The sequence below is a fragment of the Liolophura sinensis genome, chromosome 3 (genome assembly GCF_032854445.1).
Source record: "Liolophura sinensis isolate JHLJ2023 chromosome 3, CUHK_Ljap_v2, whole genome shotgun sequence".
Lineage (NCBI taxonomy): Eukaryota > Metazoa > Mollusca > Polyplacophora > Chitonida > Chitonidae > Liolophura > Liolophura sinensis.
The window spans coordinates 13469934-13495656 of record NC_088297.1 but is presented as its reverse complement, the minus strand read 5'-3'; the positions used below and the strand labels follow the sequence as shown (position 1 = coordinate 13495656).

The following is a 25723-nucleotide window of genomic DNA, read 5'->3' as shown; positions in this document are numbered from 1 at the left end:
TACTTAGGATTGGCTGGACATCAATGTGTTGGTATTGATGATTGGCTGGAAGTCATTGTATGGATACTTAGGATTGGCTAGACATCAATGTGTTGGTATTGATGATTGGCTGGAAGTCATTGTATGGATACTTAGGATTGGCTAGACATCAATGTGTTGGTATTGATGATTGGCTGGAAGTCATTGTATGGATACTTAGGATTGGCTGGACATCAATGTGTTGGTATTGATGATTGGCTGGAAGTCATTGTATGGATACTTAGGATTTCTCGTGAAATTGGTAACCAAGTTGAATGATACATCAACACAAGTGAGACATATGACAATCTGACTGGCTGGACTGAAGTGATCGATGAACCGGTACTAATGATTAATAGGACATATATGATCAGCTAGACATTAGTGTACCAGTAATTTTGACTGGCTGGATATCAATGTGTAGGTATGAGCGATTGGCTGGAAGTCATTGTATGGATACTTAGGATTGGCTGGACATCAATGTGTTGGTATTGATGATTGGCTGGAAGTCATTGTATGGATACTTAGGATTGGCTAGACATCAATGTGTTGGTATTGATGATTGGCTGGAAGTCATTGTATGGATACTTAGGATTGGCTGGACATCAATGTGTTGGTATTGATGACTGGCTGGAAGTCATTGTATGGATACTTAGGATTGGCTGGACATCAATGTGCTGGTATTGATGTTTGGCTGAATATCAGTGAACCGCTTCAATATCTAGGAGTGGATTGGTCCTACGTGCGCAGCAATCAGTGACAGTTCACGCCTTACTATTCATGGATTTACCTCAATCCCTTCATCACAGTTCCTGATGACTTTCAGCCCAGGTTACAATATGACATCCCACTCTAAAGAGAGATTTAATTTGGTCCCAGCCAAGCTGTTGTCCAACATGATGTACTTATCTTCACAAAATCTGCCTCACATGTATGAGCTGAATTTGAGGGCCACAAAACAATGTTTACTACTATTTGTTTTCTTAGGGTTGAGATATCTAACTGGTCTCTCACCTTTTCCAACTGTTATATAAAGCAGAAAGGATCTATCTGATATATTTCATGTCTTCACTGGTGGTATTAATTTAACATATATAAGAGGTATTTCGTGCCCAGAGGCACCACCCACTTTAATTTAAAAGTATGGAGAATGTTTTGATTATTGAGGTACTAAAATTATCAAAATAAAAAAGTCAGATAACCAGCCTAGCTGATATTTTTGAACTTAGTGAACAGAAGTTTGTCACTACTTACTGAGTAGTCCAATCTGGTTCACAAGATTCGCACCGGTAGCATAACACAGAGGTATACATGTAGGTTGCATTGATTAAAATGAATGGCACCATCAGTGGTATAATTTTCGCATTTTACGCACCATGTAAGCTAATTTTGCACCAGGTAACATCTCTTGACATCAGAGCCCAGAGATCAAATTCGCACTAAAGTGAAGAAAACTCAATGGTAGCCATTTCTTTCTGAGCATATCACAAAATATATCAGAATCAAGATATTGCATGTCACACAAGATTTCAACCTTGCTGACGGAGTTTTACACCTTGTTGGATTTTGATCAAAAGACGAGAAATAATCAACATTTCCTGATAATAGAGAGTACTAAACATGATGGTCAAGGTTTCTTCAAACATCAAAAAGGCAATGGAAATGGCGCCGATTTCTTTGCAAACAATGTCTCTCCAACAAAGTTACGCTCGTAGCTTTCTAAAACATCCTTGTTATCCTGAAGGTATAAAATACTTTCTAAATGAAACCTCTATCATAAATCTGCCTCGGCACAGTCCATTAAGTCTTCTGCCATGTTGAACACTTGATACCCTATAATCATCACCATCTTCATCAACATAAACCTTGCATTCGTTCATTTCAAACACCTTTGTAACTCTGAAGTTCTGCATCACGGCTTAAAATAAAGCTGCCTTAGCAGTCTCCAAAAAGTCTTCTGTCATGATGAACCTCTGACAGCTCTGCACCTTCAACATCATCCACATCATACTCATCGTCGTCATTATCGTCATCATCATCATACACATAAACCTTGCATTCGTTCATTTCAGACAGATTCAAGCACCTCTGTAGCTCTGTCTCAAGTTCTTCTGCTTCTGACTCTGACTCTGAATCAAAGTCCTCCGTTTCATGTCTACCAGCCTCTGGATCTCCGTGATAAACAAACTTATCCCGACTGAACTCAAACGTATAATTGTTGACTTCAGCAGGACTGGAGTCTTCACGATGGTCTGCTGCGGTGTTACCATAGAATTCTGGAATGGGGACATAAATACTGACTTACCTCAATAGCCTTTTATCTATTTATTTACTTAATTATTCACTTCACTGGTGTATAAAATGCCACATTCAAGAAATTTGGAAAAGGAAAGGAAAAATATCAAATAAACTTGAGCTGGATTTGAACCTTTTGACTTCAATGGTGAAAGCTGAGGGAACATCGGGCAGAAGTCATCACTTCACTAAAACAATTTTTGTTTAATTTCAACTGGCCCACTCCCAAAGCAAGCCAACCCCTCCATTTCCCCCAACAGTTAAGTGATTTCTCCAGAACTTTTTTTTAACCCACGAAGACGATGCTCACGCAACTCAAATTTTGCACAGCTCTAAACCTCATCCTGCATAGTGTCTAGGCAAAGCTATATTCCCAATATTAAAGATAACATTTAAACTGAACCATGTACAACATGCTTTGCCACAGATTCATACACTATGGTGAAGACGGCGGGATAAGGCCATTTGGGTATCTTCAGGCAGAGTGTAAATTAGCTCATCTGGGAAAACATTATGCCAAAGGGAATTTCTCTGCTGAAATCCTCAACAAGAAGCCAGTTGCCAGAAAACGCTAAACAAGAAAAATTGACAAGAGGCAGGATTTCGCCTCATACATCTAACCATTTATCAACTATCATCAACTATTTATCATTTTTCTGTCATTGTTTCAAATTCATAAAGAAATATCATCACTCTTGTCAGACAGCAATGTTTAAGATCTACCTGAATTGGGCAGCACATCTTCCCAGCTGTATTGTGAAATGTCCACCGGTTGATTCACCCAGTTGTGTTTGTTCACTTCCTGGATGGTTGCTCGGCAACGCAGATCTTTACGCAGCATGCAGGAAAGCAGGAGCATGAGTGCTGGAGACAAAACAATCAGATCACTTTTATCTATTTATTTATTTGTTTGGAGTTGTTGAATTCAACAGAGGCTTCAGGTTCATCGTTCAACACTAGCATGCTAATCACTAGGTGACATTTACTGTTATGTCTATCTGAAGCCTTGGCTACATTCCCTGTCTAACTGATCATGTACTCACTGTTGGAGACGACAAACAGGGGTTTGAGGGTACTCTTTATTGTCTACTTTCACTCTTATTTCTGTCCAATGCCTTGGCTACATTTCCTGTCTAACTGATCATGTACTCACTGTTGGAGACAACAAATGGGGGTTTGAGGGTACACTTTATTGTCTACATTCACTCTTATCTCTATCTGAAGCCTTGGCTACATTCCCTGTCTAACTGATCATGTACTCACTGTTGGAGACGACAAATGGGGGTTTGAGGGTACACTTTATTGTCTACACTCACTCTTATCTCTATCTGAAGCCTTGGCTACATTCCCTGTCTAACTGATCATGTACTCACTGTTGGAGACGACTAATGGGGGTTTGAGGGTACACTTTATTGTCTACATTCACTCTTATCTCTATCTGAAGCCTTGGCTACATTCCCTGTCTAACTGATCATGTACTCACTGTTGGAGACGACAAATAGGGGTTTGAGGGTACTCTTTATTGTCTACTTTCACTCTTATTTCTGTCCGATGCCTTGGCTATATTCCCTAACAGATCATGTACTCACTGTTGGAGACGACAAATGGGGGTTTGAGGGTACACTCTATTGTCTCTTCCACATCATAAAATGGGTTTTCTCTGAAGATGAGAGTGTAGAGGGTGACCCCCAATGACCAGATCTCAAGCTCTGGACCTCGGTAACTGAAACAACATGTAAAGATTCACACCACCTTATCAACACCATTTTACATTGTTGTTGTTGTATATTAAATGTCTGACCAAGTTTTTAACTCATTTGATGTCATGACAGAAAGTATGAGTTGAAGAAACCAGTTTGCCTGGAGGCAAGCTGTACCGACGAACTTTACCACTTGTGACATGAATGAATGAATCAATCAATCAAATCAATCCATCAATGAATGCATGGGGTTTGACATCGTACTTAACAATTTTTCATATGACATATGACAATGGGGAGTCATCAGGTGTGTGTACACATATTGTGTCTTCTTGTGGCAGGGCAAGTCCATGCTGCCGCCACTGAAATACCATGCCTAAGACACCAGACATGACACCCCACCCAGTCACATTATACTGACACCGGCCCAACCAGTCATGTTTCCTTCCTCTATCTTCTTGAGCGCCAAGTGAAGCAGCAACATGTACAATTTTTAAAGTCTTTGGTATGAGCAGAACTGGATTTGATCCCGGGTCTCCAGACTTCGAGGCAGATGCTCTAATCAATAGGCCACTGAAGCGGTCACCGGGTGTACGAGAACTATGTAGACTTCACGGTACTGACCGGAGACATCATGACCTCGCGATTTAAAGATAAGTACTGGTACATTTACATTAACCACACATTTAACACTCAATCCTTAATTACACTGAATTAATGGATTCTTGTCTTTATATGTACCTGATATTCATTTAGCATCATGCTCTAACATATATGGTCAAATGTGTATAAACAAGCTTTTCAGCTTTCATTTTGGATGGTAGAAATGGTTTTAAGTGTAATGCTCTATCAGCTCTCAGCAGTAATTTCTTAATATATTTGTTTGATTGGTGTTCTACACTGTATTCCAGAATGTTACAGTTATACGACGGCGGCAAAGCATTATGGTGGGAGGAAACCAGGGCAAAGCCCAGAGGAAACTCTCGACCATCAGCAGCTTGCTAGAAGGCCTTCCCTCGTACATCCGGACAGGAAGCCAGCATGTGCTGGTTTTGGACTCACAGTGACTGCATATTCAAATTGGTGACGAGGCTCATGGGGCATCTGAGACACATAGGGCTGACATCATCAATCAGTCTGACAGTTAATGAGCTCACAACCTAACCTCTGATGTCACTTTTTGAAAAAGTTCTCAAGGAAAATATGCATAAACCGCTGTTGCAATCCAAAGATGGCAAATGTACTCCAACAGAGAAAAACTTCTAAGGAATTTCTTTCCTTATTTCTGTTTTATTATGTGTAGCTTCAAGGCAAGACCATTCTAAAATGAAGTATAATATGAAAGAGCATTAAAAACTTTCCAGGAAAATAGTTGGATTTATTTTCTTGTAGAATTTTTCAAAACGAGTAAAACTGTGTTAAAAGATGAGATTCTGCAGTGGTTTATTTTGAAAAAAAAGGTATCATTTATGTCAAATCTATACTTTTGGTCTGAAATAATTTGTTTCAAGGTCAAATCAGCAAATGCATGCATAGATCTATATGTATACACATTCAGAATGATGAAATGTAGCTGTCTAATGTGTGTTAAGTAGCAAAAACCTTGTGACCTCACTGGTCCCATTGTGGTCAGAAAAGGCCACCATAGAATAAAATATTCAAATGCACTATACTAGCTTAAACAAACTGTAACAACAATAAATTTATTTTCCTTGACAGTTTTTAATGATCATCCATCGGATACATATTTCATTTTAGTGTTTTCTTTGTTTTTAAGCACTGAACAGTTACATGTACATTTCACATATCCTCAAAGTCCACCCTGAATCCCATGAGTCACCCACCTTTGCCCCATGAGCACCTCTGGGCTGCAGTACTCTAGGGTCCCACAGAACGTCTTAAAGTAGTGTCCAGGTCTCAGGTAGGCAGCAGCGCCGAAGTCAATCAGTTTCACCTGGAACTCCTCATCCAGAATCACGTTCTCATCTTTGATGTCTCTGTGAAGAATGCCCAGGCTGTGAAGGTAGAACACTGCAGAAACTATCTGAAACAGGAACACACTATGTGAATATTCAAGAGGGAGTCATGAATCCTAGGCTGTGAAGGTAGAACTGCAGAAACTATCTGAAACAGGAACACACCATGTGAATATTCATGAGGGAGGCATGAAACAGGCTGTGAAGGTAGAACACTGAAGAAACTATCTGAAACAGGAACACACCATGTGAATATTCACGAGGGAGTCACGAAACAGGCTATGAAGGTAGAACACTGCAGAAACTATCTGAAACAGGAACACAACATGTGAATATTCACGAGGGAGTCACAAAACCTAGGCTGTGAAGGTAGAACACTGCAGAAACTATCTGAAACAGGAACACACCATGTGAATATTCATGAGGGAGTCACGAAACAGGCTGTGAAGGTAGAACACTGCAGAAACTATCTGAAACAGGAACACACCATGTGAATATTCATGATGGAGTCACGAAACTTAGGCTGTGAAGGTAGAACACTGCAGAAACTATCTGAAACAGGAACACACCATGTGAATATTCACGAGGGAATCACAAAACCTAGGCTGTGAATACATTATATGAAAAATAGGACCAGTGAATTGAATATTCATGAGGGAGTCACAACACCTTAGTGGGAAGGCAGAAACATAGGATCAGTGACATGAATATTCATGAAGGACTTGGGACACCAAAGCTGTGCAGGTAGAACACAGGATGTACAGTGAAAAGGTAAGAATATGCTACACCATTGTTAATGAGGGGTATGTACACCATACTCGAGAAAGACAAGTCACCGTTAACAAATGGTAGACGGCGCAAATGGCCCCAGGAGCCCTGACCACTGTTTATTATCCACCCAGGCCTTGTGAACAGTAAAAGGGCAGTCTCTACAACCTCCCTGCTCAAGGCCGGGTTTGAATCTGAGCCTAGTGTGTCCTACAGATTGAACTTCAAGCACCTCTAATCACTACAAACGAAGATGTACTCCTGTTAATTTATTTACTTGATTTGAGGTTTAAGCCTTGCTCAAGAATATTTTATTTACATGCCAGGGGCCAACATTATGGTGGGAAGAAACCTGGCAGAACCCTGGGGAAACCCATGACTATCTGCAGATTGTTGGAAAACCTTCCCATTTCTAGCTGGAGAGGTGGGATAGTTCTCATAGCAACTGAATTGGTGAGACGTTTAAGGACCTGGGATCACGAAGCGATAATGGACTATTTCGTGATCTCGGACTAAAGTCAAAATTTCAAATTGCTTTAAAATTGTTGTTTTGTACATACGGTCAAAATATGGCTTGACATGGTAAAGTTATTATAAAATAAATTTCAGCTAAAATAACAGAAAGGAACATACAGAGTTTAATGGATGAAGTTTTAAAATAAATCTAAGATCGCCTTTTGATCCCAGGCCTGGATCATTGTGCTGTACAAACACCAAACCACTCTGCCACATGGGCACCTCTATTCCCTCAGAGTTTTTAAGAACAAGATGATAAGGGCCAAGTCTCACCTGTCTGAACAGATAGCTGGCCAGGGCCTCGTCCAGGTTGGGGTTTCGGTCGATGAACTCAAACAGGTCCATGCCACTGCCATGCTTCTCCATCACCATCTGGTAGAAGTCTTCATTGTCGTACACATCTATTACCTGCCACGGCAAGGATTCAAAAAAAAAAAAAAAATATATATATATATAATATAATATATATAAAAAATACAATATACTGTAAAGTTCTTATTATTCGTTGAAATTTATTTTCGTGAATTTACTTCAAAAATGGGTTCGCGTAATAATGACAGAAATCTTGAAAATCTTTAATATCCCTACTTAGTTAATATCAACTGAAACTACTTAAGCATCTCGAACAGGTATTATTAAGGGTGGCTTTAATCCTATTAATCTGGATCAGAGATTAAAGCAACAAGGGATAGATTATCACTATGTATGATTATTTTCGAACCTACTGTGAGCAGTATTCAAAGAGGTGTCACTTGTTTTCTAACCTTTGATGATCAACAACAAATTTGTCAACCTTAGTAATTCATTCTTGATTAACTCAGTCAAGCAACACCATTAGTTCTGGATTGTTTTTGGTTCTAATCATTCTCTGTAGCCGGTCAGAAACCACTAACCTTACCGTTGTAAGGCCATTGTGTTGTTGCACACAGTTCACAATTTGTTAGAAGCTCACTCATTGGTCTAGAGGAGAAAGACAACCAATTGGATAGCATGCATCAAAGCGATGTTCATTAGACAAAAGATGTTTTTATCTATTTTTATATCTATTATTGTATTCCCACCCAGCCCTATCACTAGAGTTTATTGAAATTCAAAGCCTAATTTTTCTTTAACGCTGTTAAAATTTAGCTGATCTGTCAGGCTTTCATATCCAAACTAATGACAGCTCGGAAAACATTTCACTTCATTAATACTCCTACCTGTAATATACGATTCAATATTGGAATTCTTTTATACTGGAATTATTTTTCACGATAAAGTATTGAGCTTGAAATCTGCAAAAATTAGTTCTAGAAGAAATTTAAGTAGTTCACAGTGATGATGATAATTTTACATCTTCTTGCACTGCAAGACAGTTAAAGTGATATCTACAGTAATCCATACAACAACAACAACAAAAAAAAACACCTAAAGAACACAGCAATTAAATTCCTCTTTAGTATGTTCCTACATTGAATAACATGAAATTAAATATTTGCAGCTATTTTAGAATAATTTACATTCCCACTCTCAACATATAAAATTTAAGTATTGTATTGATCGAGTCGGTTTTCAAACGTTGATTTGATATCGAAATCGCACCTTACATGGAATCCATAGAATGAAAGCCAATGTCCAATCAGAACCAAAGAAATGGTTAAATATGCAGAACTTTTGCACAGATCAGGCTGGTTTTCTAACAAAATTTGAAAAAAAAAAAGAAGTTATTGGACAGAAACCAAAACATAAGAGACAGTCAAACAGACTCACCTCAACCAAACCCAAATGTAACAGACAGACAGACTCACCCTAACTAAACCCAAATGTAACAGACAGACAGACTCACCCTAACTAAACCCAAATGTAACAGACACTCAATCTAACCAAAATGTAACAGACAGACAGACTCACCCTAACCAAAATGTAACAGATGGACAGACTATCCTAAACCAAACCAAAACTTTACAGATGAATAGACTCCCCACAACTAAACCAAAACTGAACAGACACTCACCTTAACCAAACCAAAATGTAACAGACAGACAGACTCACCTTAACCAAATGTAACAGACAGACAGGCAGACTCACCCTAATCAAACCAAAAGGTAACAGACAGACAGACAGACAGTCAGACAGACTCACCTTAACCAAACCAAAATGTAACAGACAGATAGACTCACCTTAACCAAGTGTAACAGACAGACAGACAGCCAGATTCACCCTAAAAAAACCAAAAGGTAACAGCTGGACAAACAGACACACCTTAACAATGTTGTCATGATGAAGTTGGGAAAGCAGGCTGATTTCTAGAGGACATTTTCCCAGATCCTCGTCGATCACCCAACCTTCAGAGAGGACCTTTGAACGGCGGATGAACTTTACAACCACCTGACAGAAATCAGAAAGTAACAACACAATTATAACAAGTCTCTGCAACATATAGCACAAACACTCTGTTTCCAACAATAACTCAAATTCACAGTTATACATGTCTTACTGCACAAGACATTTTCTAATTAACTATACTGGGTAGTGTATTCTTATCATGCCAAATATATACACTTGTATGTCCTGCCCTAATATAACCTAAAAGGTCTCGGGCCAATCTTTTTTGCCTACTTTTGTAAATTACAATCAGGAGTTACAGAAATCATTTACATTTCTGGTTCTTCTTATCAGACGAATTTTTATGTGTTGATAGAATTTTATCTGATTACATAAAGACATCACATAACAATATGATGCCGAGTGCAAAGAATGATTTATTCATTTGACTGGTGTTTTACGTTTTACTCAACATTATTTCACTTATATGACCGTGACCAGCATTATGGTGGGAGGAAAACACCCAGAGATCGGGGAAAACCTGGGGCTTGGCCTGGGGGCTGTTTCTCAAAAGGTTGGAAGCACTACTTCGGCCTTATCACCATCACACTGCATACTGTTCATCGCCTTGGTATTTCCGACCGGCGTAAAGTTACAACCACTTCGAGAAACAGTTCCCTTAGCATTATAACAAGCATGGGCCTATTGGCTAGACTACAGATGCCAGGAATCTGACACGCCCACTGAAATACGGAAGTAGGTGAAGCGACAAAAGTTGAATTTGAGTTATTTACTACATGTAGATAGAACAACTTTTTAGTTGGCAAGGGAGTTCAAAATAATGCACAACACAAAAAAAATTATGATTTACCTGTAGAAAATTCTGTGGTGTACATATATATTTATTTATTTATTTATTTGATTGGTGTTTTACGCCGTACTCAAGAATATTTCACTTACCCAACAGCGGCCAGCATTATGGTAGGTGGAAACCGGGCACAGCCCGGGGGAAACCCATGACCACCTGCAGGTTGCTAGTAGACCCGTGCATACATAACACGCAGACAAAAAATTGGTAATCTATACACTTGCCTCTTGATAATTATCCTTTCTCCGTGCCAGGCGCACAAAACCAAATGCCCCCTTCCCTATACAGCGTAGTGTGTCGTAGTTTTCATTGTACAAGCCACGCCCCTCACTGAGAGAGACCACACCCTCTTCCATAGAAGTGTTGACATCAGCATCATCTTCATCATTCGTCATGTTGTAATGGTACTGCTTGATGGGATCATCTCCAAGAACTTTAGAAGCTGATTGTGCCTTTTCGACTAAGGCCTAAAGGAGGTTTGGTTATTAGCATTTTGAAGGACGAGTTTCTATAAAATTGTTTATTTAATTGGCAAAACTACTGAAACAACTGCAAATTTGCAATAGCTGTCATAATCAGATCTCATATAGGTTTTCATGTCATCTTGCACCCAGGCCCCCTTAAATTAAATTAAATACCTCGTTAATAAAGAAATTCTGATGGCAGTCCCAGCCTGCAGTAAAGGGGCGACATCATTTTGCAGTGGAATATCAGTATGCTACATGATGTAATATGGTTTTACAGGAAAATGAAAAAAAAGATATGCCAAATCAATGAGGAAAAAAAAAATCTCGTTTCTCAGGAATGTTTCACATTTCTTAATAACCCCTCTGTTTCATATGAGTAGCCTACTATCAGTCAGTCAGGAATATCTGAAAACGAACCTCTTTGTTTCATATGCTAACCATCAGTCAGTGGTCAGAAATATTTGGAAATGAACCCCTTTGTTTCATATGCGTTATATCAGTCAGTGGTCAGGAATATTCATAAAATGAACCTTTTTGTTTCATATGCTTACCATCAGTCAGTGGTCAGAAATATTCGGAAATGAACCTTTTTGTTTCATATGCTTACCATCAGTCAGTGGTCAGAAATATTCGGAAATGAACCTTTTTGTTTCATATGCTTACCATCAGTCAGTGGTCAGAAATATTCGGAAATAAACCTTTTTGTTTCATATGCTTACCATCAGTCAGTGGTCAGAAATATTCGCAAATGACATCATTGATGAAATACATATTGAGAATGCCTAGCGCCCCCAATTCTGGCTCTCCCCCTTAATAAAGTTGTTTTGACATCTATCACCATTGATGTCACCACAGCAGGCTATCTAATTTCCATACTGACTGTTCAGAATTGAGGAAAACTGTGGCTTAAAGCTGTTTCATGCCAAGATAACAAAGTTGAAAAGTTTTTTTGTACTTTAATATGTTAGGCTACATCCTACACGTCATGTCAAGAATTGAAAAACAAGTGTTTCATGTTTCAAATCCTTTCACTCCAAAGTTCGTACGGATATTGTGTATTCATATATATTTTGTGGTTCAGAGCTCTTACCTCTCCCAGACTAAAACTGCCAGTTTCCATGGTGCTGTTGAGACTAGAGGCCAGAGTGAGATTGGCGAATGAGCGGCCACCTTCCCCAGGTTCCCGTGGGTCACGTGACAACCACATTGCATAGAGGAAGTTACCACCCTCCAGGTCTACCCGCTTCAATTGAAAAGATATACCTGTCAAAGATCAGAGACTATTTCACTCAATGCCAGAATTGGCTCTTAACATATATTGACACAGAACGAAGTTCCTTAAACAATTATTATACTTGAGTAATTTCAAAAAGAGGAGACTGATCTAAATGGTCATGGCCATTTTTTTTTTCTGATGTGGTTGTATCTCAATGAATCACTTTCTCATGTGGAATTCATATGGAGGCCATGAGATGCGCAGCGTTTAGACATTGGAGCATCTGCCAACACAAAGTCACATCATGCGTACCCAAAGCACACACAGTTAAAAGGTAAACTAGCCTCAGGTAATCTAAATGGAAACAGCTTCGTTCGCAGGCTGATTACACAGCAGTATTGGATTTTCTCAATGTGTGCACTTTTGCTTACTTTCAACTGCGATATCTCTGTTATGCAACACCACAACAACAACAAATTTATGCTTCTTAAACTTCATGGGGGATATAAATATACATTTAGTCTGGTGCTACCTTTTTTTTTAAGCTACCTTGACAATGAACTGCTTTGTTGTTGATATATTGAAACAATCAGCGCAACAATACGTACTAATGAAAAAATAAAATGTTAACGAAAAAAATGATACTAATCGTCCGATTTTGATTTATTTTTTGGGGATTGCAGATCAAAACCTTACCCACGAAAGCTTATCTCATACAACTGCAATCAAAAGAATGCATACAAAAACCAAATCTGCAAAGTGAGTTGCCACTAAAAGATCGCCTGCTATAAAGCTGCAGCCAAACCAGGAGCTTGATTTGAGCACACAACCTCATTGGTCATGGGCTGATCATTTGTGGGGTGAGAGCTACAATGGGGTCCTGCAGCCCTCTACAAAGGGAGGCAAATCTTGTAACCCACAAAACAGCAGTGGTCGTACCAACTTAAATAACAATACAACTGATTTCAATACCAACAGCAGTAATCATGAATAAGTGAGCTGACATGGTTATTCAAATAGGTAGAGGGCACTGTTTTTCCATGAGTTACAAGATTTGCTTCCCTTTGTAGAGAGCTGGTGAACCCCACTAAATTTCAATGAGCCAACAAAGAACTATCCTTTTTTTTTTTGAAGGCTGTGGTCCAATAAACTAATCAACAATTTTCAATAAACTAATCAACAATTTCAATAAACGAATCAACAATTTTTCAAAACCCGTATATTTTGAATGGGGGAACCTTGAGTGTCAGGGACAAACCCAAGAGTAAGTTTTATGTTTTACAGGCGAATTTATCCACGTGTGACCAATCATGTCATATTGGTGGAAAGCAGGAGCACAATAACCATCGATTGCCAACATGGGCCTCTTCACCTTTAATCAGTTACAAATACCCATACCTGCCATCATAAACACTGCTTCTTGAATTTACTTTCCCACATGTTATTTATTTATCTGATTGGTGTTTACCGCTGTGCTCATACACTAGCAGGTAGGTTAATGGGCGGACGGAAACTGGAGTGTCGGGATCTTTTTGTGCCAGGTACCTTACAAACACCCGCTGACTTACAGGTAAAGCCTAAACAGCAAGAGCTAGACAAGACTGAATGAAAGAATGGTTGTGGTTTAACGTCATATTTAACAATTTTTTCAGTCATATGATGATAAGGAGTCAGTAAGTGTATATACATGTATAGATGTATACATGTATATACTGTATCTTCTTGCGGCAGGGTGAGTCCATGCCACCAAAGTGCTGACCCTCTGTAGTGTCATGCTGAAGACACCAGACATGACACCCTACCCAGTTACATTACACTGACAACAGGCCTAGCAGTTGTGTTTCCTTGCCCTCACCTCTAAGTACTGAGTGCCAAAAGAAGAAGCAACAAGTACCATTTTTTAAAGTCTTTGGTATGACCCAACCCAGGTTTTGATCCCGGGTCTCCCCGATTTCCGAGGAGGACACTCTAACCATTACGCCACCGAAGCGGTAGGTAGATTAGAATGTGCAACCATATCCATCAAGGGCCTAATAGACACAGCATGCCAGTGCTTCAACCTATCCAAGGTTCCCAACACTTACCTAAGCTAGTGCCATCTCTGTGTTGCCCATCGACAACAAAACTCTCCCTCCGGAATAGCACTGAACTGTGACAAAAATCCTTACAATACCACGGCTGTTCTTTTTGTAAGGGAGGAAAATAGCGATTGCCTCCCTTTGGTGACAGAGTCCGCTGGTTCAGCTTTTCCAGCACAATATCATCTTCACAAGGCACATGGCGTTTGTGCCATATCACCTCAAAATCCTCAGGCCTGGTTGCCGTGGTCCAACGACTGATGAAAAACATTTGGAGAATTCAATTCCACAGGCAGTGGGTTAATCCTTTGGGGAACAGCAGAGAAGGATGTGGAGGCCATTTTGGTTTTAACGGAGGCTGCGACTGGTGACAGGGCTTGAGCCTGGGCGATTTTCTTTTCCAGGTGCCTGTTGATTGGTTGATCTCCTGTCAGCGTGACATCTAGATCCATCCATCACTTCCAGGGGGTTCTGACTCATTGAAAATCGTCCACTGTCTCCGTCCATCCCCGCCTGTGAGACTTCCGCTAACTCGTTTTTGACCATAGTCAGGAATCTGCCCTCCAGACCCGCATACTGACGTATTCTGTAGGCGACCTCCATGACTCCGTCTTTGTCTCTTATACATTTTACTTCCACAGAGTGGAGAGGCTACACGGTCAGTTTTTCCTGGGCTGGCCGGAAAACTGAGTCTCAAGTTTGGGTCACTTAAGGACACTTTTGCATTTTGACTTAACCACTCTGAACAGTTAGCACTTTTTCTTGCATCCTCTTTCTCAGCATCTTGCTTTGACCTTGAAACACCAATGGACTGACCTTGAAGCTGAAATTTTCTGAATCTGATCCGAATTCCGTATCAGACGATGAGGAAACAATGTCCAGGGTTGGTATTTTAGCCGCTAACAGCTCCATTGTGTTCCAAACAGGGCTTTCTGCACCCTGCTGATTGTTTTTGTTCAAATCTCTCTCACTAATCTTATTTTGATGTTCTGTGCTTTTCAAAAGAGAAACCGGGCTTTCAGGTTTTTCTGTCTGAGCAGTAGTTTTCTTAATCTCTCTCGGGCATGCTAATGGGCGAGAGGCTGCTCAGACTGGGATGACCACGATAATTCTCACGCACAGTCGTGGGGTGTCTTGGAGCTTGTGTCTGATGACACGGAGCTCTCGTGACTCTGGTGGGGGGAATCTGATTGGCCCAGGTCAAGACTGAGGGGTGGCTGGTCACATGGTTTCACATCCTTGCTCTGTCCTACGATCTCCGACGCAGTCCTTCAAAAGTAGATCGGTGTTGTGTCTTGAAAAGAAAGACAAGATTATTTTTTGTTACTGCATTTTGTTAAGCATAAGCACATATCAGAATGGCTTTCACATCTAATTTAATTATTTATTTATTTGATTGAATACTCAATACTCATACTCAAGAATATTTCACTTATACAACAGCGGCCAGCATTATGGTGGGGAGGAAACTGTGCACAGCCCGGGTGAAAACCATGACCATGCGCAATGGAAGCCAGCAGAAGCTGGACTTGAACTCACACGCGACCCCATTAAGTCATTCCGCTGCGCTAGCGCGCTAACCAACTTTCACATATAAAAATCAACTTTGCGAAGAGTAGTAATGTATCAGTCAAGTACAAAAAAAACAGGTCAATGAATATCGACAACCTTGTAACAATAGATTTACACGAATCGTGCTATATCAGTATGTAAAAAGAAGCTTGCAAAAAAATTTGATCCAACAGAAATAAAATTATGGCTTATTTGCCTGGTGTCACTTTGTTCTTGTGAAGTGAGTCTTACTCACGATTGATCAGTATAAAGAGAAACAAAACTGCACAAGACACATTATGACAATTAAAATGTCTACAACTTGACATTTTGCAGAACATGAGCAAAGTCTACAGAGTCGACCAGGAAAAGTTTGATGCTGTATTAGGCATTAGGTTATTCTTTTAAAGGGCGAAGAATACACTAGCATGAAGTACATGTCAGATAAAAGACCATTCAATATTTTCTGGCAAAATACTTTTTATTTATTTTTTTTTTTAGAATATTTTTCGACCTATTAAAACGCATTTAAAACTTTGGATTCTAACATGGGCTTTTTCTGGCTATATTGGAACCACTGATCCAACTTTAGCAGAATTTCAACTTTTTGCCACACACAGGCTACTATATTTCATCATTCAAAATGCATCTTCAATTAGAACTATGAATGCGTTCAACAGATGAACCTTGAAACAAACTATTTAAAGCCACAAATATTGCTGTTATGCCACTGTCACTGTTTGGATCCCAACAGGCCACCATAGAATTCTATGTATTAAATGTATTTCAGTCAGAAAATTTTTTTAAAAAATAAACTCTTTTCCTGGATAGTGTTCAATGGTCACCTAATAAATACTTTATTTAGGTTTTTTTCTTTTGCCTTTAAAATCAGACAAAACCCTGAAATTTACTTTCAGTTATGAAGAAAAAAAAAAATCAGACCAATGCCTGGCTATCCCATACTATTCCCTTTTAACAATACAACAGAACAAAGGGCACAGGCAACATGAAAAGGGTAACAAGTTTCAAAGATGTAATTTGTTACTCACAGTCCCTTAGCAGTAGTGGCAGGTGACCGTGAAGGTGTGGATGTCACCCCAGGGCCAGTAAAGAGGGACGCTGGTCCCAGGCCCCATTTGGACTGCTTGCTGACATTGCTGGAAATAGGGCTGTGTCGTGGCTCTCCTTCAATTTTCCGGTTAGGTAGGGAACACCTCACCATAGGGTCACCTACATCAAAGAAAATAGTACAGTAGTTAAACAGGGGAGTTATCAGTGAAAATCTTATATAGTTGAAGGTAAAATGTCCTACTATAATCATGTGACCTGTCAAAAATTTGACTCCTGTAAATATCCAACCTTTTCAACCACTAAAGCCTTTTTCTCAGTGAAATGTATGCATACAATTATTACAAAAATGACGCTAACAATGATTTTTTTGCGTCACTAAAGATGCAAGCTGGAGAAAAACTGTGCAAATTATTAGTTTACCCCCAAAACTCTCTCAGAATATTTCAAAATACTGGTGGCAGAGATACAGGAAAAGGTCAAAGAAATAGGGTATGTGACCATTATTTATCATATTTAATACTTTAACATGTAAAAAAAAGTTTCTCAAAAAGCTATTTAGAGTAGGCCAACATGGACGATGAGGAGTTGGAAGTTTGTGAACTTACACTGTTCGTGAAGGAAAGAATGTCATTTGTGCCTCGGGATTGCTTAACTCATGTCAATGACGGTTGCTTAACATTTCTAACAAGTCACATAATGCAGTAGGACCATGTTAACCATTAGTGACAAAAGAGGTCAAACTCAGCAAATGAGCAGATGGCCCAACCTTCATCAACCTTCATCAGTTCTCAAGGACTTTAGTATTAAGCTTCAAACCACAGTTGAATAAATTTAGCCAGTATCAATTGGTGTTTTACGCCGTATTGAAGAATATTATACCTATGCAACGGCAACCAGCCTTACAGTGCGAGGAAACCATCAACGTCAAAATTCTAACAAACAGAAAAACCAAAGAGATGGAAAAGGTACCAAATTAAGGATGTATGGGTGCGCACATGCATCTCATCATTCACATGTTCACATATCAAGTGCACCGCAAAAAGTTTACCTGTGCAACCATTTTGTAAATCTGCTGCACTGTACTTTGATTTATTAATTTATTTATTTGATTGACGTTTTATGCCATACTCAAGAATATTTCACTTATACGACGGCGGCCATCATTATGGTGAGAGGAAACCGGGCAGCGCCCAGGGGAAACCCATGGCCATCCGCAGGTTGCTGGAAGACATTCCCATGTACTCTAATTTGAAGCATTTCTTTCTCTAATTTGGGGGTCCGTTATATATAGACCTGGGAGCAGACAATAAGCAGGGAATGAGGGAAGTACTTACTCTGATTCAAATGCGGGCCAATCTGAGGACTGTCCTCATCACTGGGTGGTATGCTAATGGAGTCATTTCCTCCTTGGATGACCTCGATGAAATCTGGGATCAGGTCAGAAATGTGCTGGGTAAAAATAAAGAAAAGAATAAATAAAAATTTACAAGAAATTAAGTTTGGCTACAGTAATTGTCCTTAAGATACAATCATCTACACTTAATCCATCTCATCTTCACTTAGTCAACTACCTTGATTTACTCAGCAAAATTAACTATTCAAAACTATTCCTCCCTTCATAAATATGCATTCTTCATCTTTTACTGTCGCCAGTACTTCCTGATACCACTGTGACTTTCCACTGCCTGTTCGTTTCAACAAAAGCACATCGATAACCGTTCACCTTCACTGTTTATTGCTGTTGTATAACACTGTCAAGGAGTAAATGAATGATTAACGTCACATTGGCAATATCTCAGCCATATCGTGGCCATCAAGGAATAAATTGGATCCGAATGTTCATGTGCATGCATATGTTTCGAACAAGGAAATGCACACTGATAAGGCCTGATCAATTTTTAACTGAAAATGCCTAGGCAAAGTAGGCAGTCCGCAATGCAACTGGCTGTCGAAATATTACTGTAGGTTTCTGAACACTTTTATATGTACAGTAAAGCAACGTTGATTACGAAGCCTACAGTAAGCATCAATCCTGCTGACAGGAAAATAGCGATTCTTAAACAACATGTTTGAATTGCATTTAAATTCAGAGAAAAAAAAAATTAAAAAGTAAGCATAAAGGTTTTTTCACATTTTATTGAAGATTACATTATTTTTATGTCTTCTCTCCCTTTAAAGACCATCCTCGTGACAAGGCTACCATTCATTCCATTCATAGTGAAAGCAATAGTGATGTCATGACACCATAGAATTTATTTATTTATTTGACTGATGTTTTACACCATACTCAAGAATATTTCACTTATACATGTACACCAGCAGCCAGCATTATGGTGTGAGGAAACAGGGCAGATCCTAGGGGTAACCCCTCAACCATCCACTGGTTGCTGTCAGACCTTCCCGCATTGGGCTTTGAGGAAGTCAGCATGAGCTAAAACTCACAGCAACCACACTGGTGAAAGGATAGCCACTTGAGACACAGAGGCCCCCAAATGTCACAGAAAGGTTGAACATTTGTAACCTATGTGTGGGACATCAGATTGATGTACTTCCAAAAACACTAATTAAGATTGGACAAATGCTACTTTTTGACTGACAGTTCAGAAAGGTATTTTTGGTCCAATCAGCTGTGGGCAAGAGCAATGCCCCAACATCCTACACAGCCATTCAGCAAGAGCATCACTCACCATGCCAATCAGTTCCTGCTGTGTATAGCCAAACAGCATGAGGGCAAAGTTCTCATTGATGCTGTAGATGGTGCCGTCAGGGAGGAAGGTGATCATGCCTTGAATGTTTGCAAACACCCAAATCACACCAACGTACACCTCCTTCTCACATGGCTGAGGCTCTCTGATCTTCAAACCCTCACGCCCTATTGAAACAAAGTGGGTCATCGTTATTCAGAAGGTTGTGACACACAGGCATGTATGCACCCTGAAAGAAAAGATCTGATTTGATTGATTGATCTTTAATGCCGTACTCAAGAATGTTTCACTTATTTTAGGGCGGCCTGCATTATGGTGGGAGGAAACTGAGCAGAGCCCAGGTTGCTGACAGACCTTCCCACACGAGAGAAAGCCAGCATGAGCTGGACTTGAACTCACAGTGACCACACTGATCATAGTGAACACTTCAAATTTCAGTCCAGTCTAAATTTGGGTTCTTTAGCCTTTAAAGTAAAAGAAAGTTAAAATATGAAGGTTCATCATACGCACAACTGAAAACTATGCGTAAAAATACTTTCATTTATTTTTTCAGATGTTTTTAACAGTGTTGAAAGGCATTCAAACAACTGAATACTATGATGGGCTTTATGAGCCATACTGATGGCATCTAGGAACTCCAACGTCCTTTCACCTTTTTCCTGATGTTCACCAAAGAAAGGAATTTTTATGAACATTATTCCAGTTATTCAGAGTTCCTCAACTCTTATAGCATGGCCCATAAAGCTTACCTTAGAATTCAAATGTTTGAATGCCTTTAACTATTTTCACAAAAATCTAAAAAAATAAATGAAAGCAAAAGCTGAGAACCACATAACAATATGGACAAAAAAAAAAAAAATTCCTTGCATTTGGCTTTGCTTGGTGAGTAGTTTTAATAGTCAATTTTGTCCACTTGTGCTATTAACTGCATCTGTGTTGTGTTCAATACAGTAAACTCTAAATCAAATCTTATAACAATCATCTGTCGTCATACAAGTGAAATAGTCTTGAGTATGGCGTGAAACACCAATCTGATAAACAGAATATTGACAGTTCCTAATCTTGGTGTTGAAGGGCAGGTACCCTTTTCTGACCACAAAGGGCACTTTAGAATGGTAAATGGGCTAATTTTAGTCACTTTAGGTTATTTATGAGTAGAAATTAGGACATCAGCATCAAGTTATCTGACCCTGAAGTAACCTAAGATTATGTCCTGACTGATCTCACTTTTGTGGTTTTTATATTGCTATCAAAACGACTATGCTTACCTTCTTGGTTCTGTGATCGTGTACGCAGGGGTGTTCGTTTCACATTTGCCTGAACTCCGTCTGTGAATTCTTCTACAAGCTTGAGGGCTATGCTGAGAGGGAAGGTGGCACCATCACGTGTTCTGCCTGTGGCACGCTGCTTACGAACATCCTGACAATCACATACATATATGTACTTTCAATATCACTTTTGTAAAACACACTTAATGACCTATGTGAGCACACAGTTCACAGCTATTCAGTAAAAATGCGTTTCTGGATTAATTCTACATTCCTTCTATTATCAGTTGAAAGGACTTTTATTTATTTATTTATTTGATTAGTGTTTTACGCCATACTGAAGAATGTTTCACTTATATGACAGCGGCCAGCATTATGGTGGGAGGTAACCGGGCAGAGCCCGACAGAAATCCACGACCATCTGCAGCTTGTTGGAGACCTTCCCACGTACTTGAACTCACAGCGAATGCATTGGTGAGAGGTTCCAGGGTTATTACGCTGCGCTAGCGCGTTTTCATATCAGAAACACATAAATGTTGGCATCAAAAACATAATTTCAAAGCCGATGTGTACTTCTGAAAGTGCATTTTTACAGGCCTGACTTTTGACGAAATATAGTACACCATAACTTACCAGGTCTAGCTTGTCCTGGTAGTCAGACTTACTTTAGACATCCTCTTGCCAACTGTTGGGCACTTGAATGATGGAATGAGCTGGTTCATCTTCATGCCTTCCACATCTCCTGGGTGACGATAACCATGGAGATGGGCCAGCTGGTCATCACATGACAGGATGGTTCCATCAGTGTCAAACTCCACTGTTGCCACGGTTCTTTCCACTGGCTCCATGACGACCAGACACCGTGGCTCATCCCCTTCATAGCCAAGCGGCTTAACCCACAGTGACACAGGGAGCAATTGACCATACGAGTCAAGAATGTCTACCTGGATGACACATCCAACAAAAAAATTTACACCTGTCTGTTCTTAAGACTCCTATTCATGCAAAACTATTTATCTGATTGGTGTTTTACACCGTACTCAAGAATAGTTCACTTATGTGCGACAAGCATTATGCTGGGAGGAAAACGGGCAGAGAATCACATAAATTATATCTAAAGTAACAAATACAAATAACAGATTGATTATGCGACTGAAAGTAGGGGTGAGATTAGTTGGATTCGCGTCATATTTTACCAGGCATTATTCAGGAATGTTCAGAAAAAAGTCTGAGGTGTCTCAAGACTGTCTTACCCTACCTTCAAATTACATCAGCAATCACCAATTCTGATGAAATCATATTTTTTATGGTTTTTTTTCAAATTGTTTAATAAAAAACCCTCAAAATCATCTCATAACAGGCCTGTGAGTTCACTTACAACTTCCAATGAATAACTTTGCGATTTAAACATTTTTAGCCTGGTAACGCTGACGATATCAGGCAAAAACCATTTGGCAAATCATCTGATCTTGAGTCAGAGCTTTCGCATGGTTTCAGCTATAATGCAATATTATTAGTCGACATTCACTATGGCCATTGCATAAACAGAATGTAAATTGAGATTGTCACTATTACAATGGAAAGTGATTTCCTATGGCAGCAGGTAAATATGACAAATGTTGCAGAGTAAATCCTACTCACGACTTTGCCGCAGATCTCGACGATATCCCCTGAAGCCTCAAGATGAGTCTCAGTCACTGATCGCTGGTCTTTGTGTTTCAGCTGGATCATCTCCTCCAATCGCATCCCAATCAGCTCAGACTCCTCGTACTCAAACATCTCACAGGCCATCTCATTAGCCATCAGAATCTGAGAAAATCAGTGATAATGGTTTTATGCCATTTCAACAATATGTGTGGTATAAATCACATTTCTTAAAACTTCCTAACTAAATTGCTTAAGCACGTAGTTCTTTCGTGAACGTCCAACATGAAGTGTTTCTCAAAAAATTTCCTAACACTGGGGCTCTGTATTTCTTCACTCACTGTTGTTAGTGGAAGATACCATTTATTGAATTATTTATTTCATTGCTGTACTCAAGAATATTTTCCTTATACAACAAAAACAAGCATTATGGTAGGAGGAGACCAGACAGAGACCGAGCAAAGCCCACAACCATCCACCATGTCCTCAGGCTGATGGACGGCCTGATCATCTACAACTGGAGAGGAAACCAGGAAATCTGACCCTGCAACCCAATGGTCATGTCCATCACCTGAGACAAGAACATTTTCAACACTTTACACAAATACAGGCTTTCATTTAGGGGTAACAGGACCGCATTTCAGAATGCAAGACCGTATTTCAGATCCACAGTTTGGGCTAATAGTAATTATGTTAAACACAAGTTTTGTGTTTAAAACAGCAGAATTCTGTCCCACTTCCATACCTCTGAGGTGTGAGCATTGATAGTAAATATAGCTTTGTTGGGATTCCGTAGAGCTGTCGGGAACGATATACCAGACAGTCCTCCACCCACATAGTTATAGAAGGACCAGCTTTCTCCGAGAGACGTGTTAGCACTGCGGTCAGGAGAGTTAGAGAAACTTCCCCTTGAATGTCCAGCCGAAAAGCTCACATCATTCAGGCCAGTACCTGTGGAAGAGGGTAAACATTTACATTGACAAGATGTTGACAAGAAAATGTTCACTGAATTGATTGAGGCCTGGGTTATGCTTAGCAAAAACTAGTCCGCGTGGAGTAATCCACTGCGCTTTGCCAGGCATATCCTGTCAAACATCTCCACTAAGCTGCACTTTTTTTTCAACACTAAATAGCACATTCAGCAGAAATTTGGGGTGCGGGGGGAGGGGTCAGTTGGTAACAGTGATTTCTGCGATGAAAACTACAAAGCCATGCACTGTAATTCTTCAATCTTTCCCCATGTTTGCAAAGTGTTTATTCAAGCATATTTTGAGGGCATTATTTTGTGTACACTGATAAAATTATATTTTTTATGAATGCCTGAAATTGGTCAACTCAACCAATGTAATTTTGCCTTCAAAATCAAATTAAAAAGGTGCAGAAATCTGACTGAAAGTTGATCGTTTATATGCGAAAATGTTGAGGAATTAGGGTAGATTTTTTTAAAGAAATTTAAACTCTAAAATTCCTTGGGTATCTGATCTTATGTGGGTAATCATATTCCAGCCTCATCTTTTGCTTGTTGTATTTAAAAAACTTGAATCACATCAATATGTTTCTACATGACTAAGTGACACTCACAGGATACCTGCCACAACAGAGCAGCCGTGGTCAAATTAGCACCCAGTCGCAGACAGTGGCCTCTGAAGTTCGAGGTGCCAGCTGCTTTTCACATGCAATAAAACCTAAGACTTCAAAGTAACACTTTCTACTTGGCATGTTCAGTTTATCATTTTTTTTTTACTATAAGTTACTGCGACCGGGACACAATTTCCAATACAGAATTTCCATGAAACAGATATTTAATGTAGTGAGCATGCCATCACTAGTTTAAACAAAAAGACCGATGAGTGAAAATTAGAACCCAGCTCCCATGTAAAGAGAGATTCACAACATTGGTTAAAAAACTGTCTGAAATGTGAAAGTGTCTTATTAAAGCAGCAGTACCTTTGAACAGAGACTTCCTAGTTTTAATGATAGGTGTGCTGTCATTCTTCAGCTGGGGGCGACAGGTTTTAGGGAAAGACTGATTAGCATCAAAGGAGATATCCAGATGGGGTGTCAGTCCCAGCTGCTGTGCACGATCTCGTCTCCCGGTGCGTATGCGGTCCAAAGGGGAGGGATACGATGGTGTACCAAACATTGTGCTGGTCATCAGATTTTATCTTCTCTGACTACACTGTTGTAACGCTTGTATGACACATCACTTCAGGCCTGAAATAAAAGTTTAATTTAGTTGACTACAAGTTTGTCTAACACTCAAAATATTTCACACGTCGTCTTCTACAAAAAGGATGATATCATGGGTTTGAAGAATAGTTAACTTTAGCAGTCCAACAGCAGACCCAAATGGAAGTTGTAAGGGGGCACAAGTTGTAAGGGGGCACAAGTTGTAAGGGGGCAAAAGTTGTAAGGGGGCACAAGTTGTAAGGGGGCACAAGCTGAACCTGAACCTGAATCGACAGCCTTTTCAATGTGACTTGATGCTGAAAATTACCAAGAAAGGCTAAACTACTTGTTCCAAAGTTTTAAGCCTGAGGACCAGTTTATTGGTTTTTCATCTTGCACTTCAACTTACGGCCTGACAGGTATGGGTCTCTTCATTCTAAAGATGACATAAAAATTTTGTGTAGCAAAAGGTGTTCCCTTAGTTGAACGAGTTCAGTTATCAGCAATCAAATTTATGACTATCACAGTAAAAAATAACAGCAAAACAAGATGTTGAGATTACCACCAGGGAAACCTGCTTCCAGAAATCTTGCATTTCTGTCTCCTTACTGCATTCAAAACGTTTGGTCGTACTTCTACCTTAAGAATTATGTTGAGGCTACATGGTTTCTGACTCTATCATCACCAGACCAGAAGTATACTGACAGTTCCTTTACTTTTGATACAACTTTCAAATTAATAAAATTTATTATCTCCTTTGTCCTCTTACTAAACAACTTAAACTAAAGTTGACATGGAGAACAGTATTTTCAGTATTTACTATATACAATACCATATACTAATGACAACTGAGTTTGGCGAAAACGGGAATGTTCGTATCCAACCACCTGCGTTGTTGTTGTCGTTACCTTTCCAAAGCCAAATAAAGGGTCCAGCGACTAAAACGCGTAAACGATGTGACTCGGGTAAAACTTTGAGGAGTTAAAAGTCGTCCTTTTAAAAACACGGAAGGGGTTAAAGACTATACCGGTGCTAAAACATGTATTGCCGTCTGAATCAATAAGAAAGCAGACATCGGCAAATATTTTCGAGATCTTTCAAAGTGGCGC

General features: G+C 39.6%; 1 protein-coding gene across 1 annotated transcript; it reads right to left on the bottom strand.

The window, feature by feature from the left end:
• Positions 1-339: 339 nt before the first annotated feature.
• LOC135463384 (PAS domain-containing serine/threonine-protein kinase-like) lies at positions 340-25723 on the bottom strand. Its single transcript, XM_064740643.1, has 19 exons — positions 25523-25723; positions 24393-24659; positions 23191-23396; positions 22443-22610; positions 21467-21745; positions 20802-20952; positions 19516-19700; positions 18163-18277; positions 16807-16987; positions 15023-15200; positions 14213-14480; positions 12003-12175; positions 10670-10912; positions 9515-9640; positions 7547-7681; positions 5858-6057; positions 3903-4036; positions 3037-3177; positions 340-2294 (listed from the first exon to the last, which is right to left on the bottom strand). Exons 2-19 carry the CDS (start codon positions 24598-24600, stop codon positions 1954-1956), a joined length of 3432 nt encoding a protein of 1143 aa, XP_064596713.1. The 5' UTR covers positions 24601-24659; positions 25523-25723; the 3' UTR covers positions 340-1953.

Bases quoted from the DNA above. Each gene is read 5' to 3' on its own strand.
- LOC135463384 (XM_064740643.1), bottom strand. From the start codon at position 24,600: ATGACCAGCACAATGTTTGGTACACCATCGTATCCCTCCCCTTTGGAC. The intron at 20,953-21,466 runs GTAAGTCTGACT...TGTGATTGTCAG, and splicing joins TTGGCAAGAGGATGTCTAAA to GATGTTCGTAAGCAGCGTGC. The intron at 12,176-14,212 runs GTAAGTGTTGGG...GATCTTTGACAG, and splicing joins CAGAGATGGCACTAGCTTAG to GTATATCTTTTCAATTGAAG.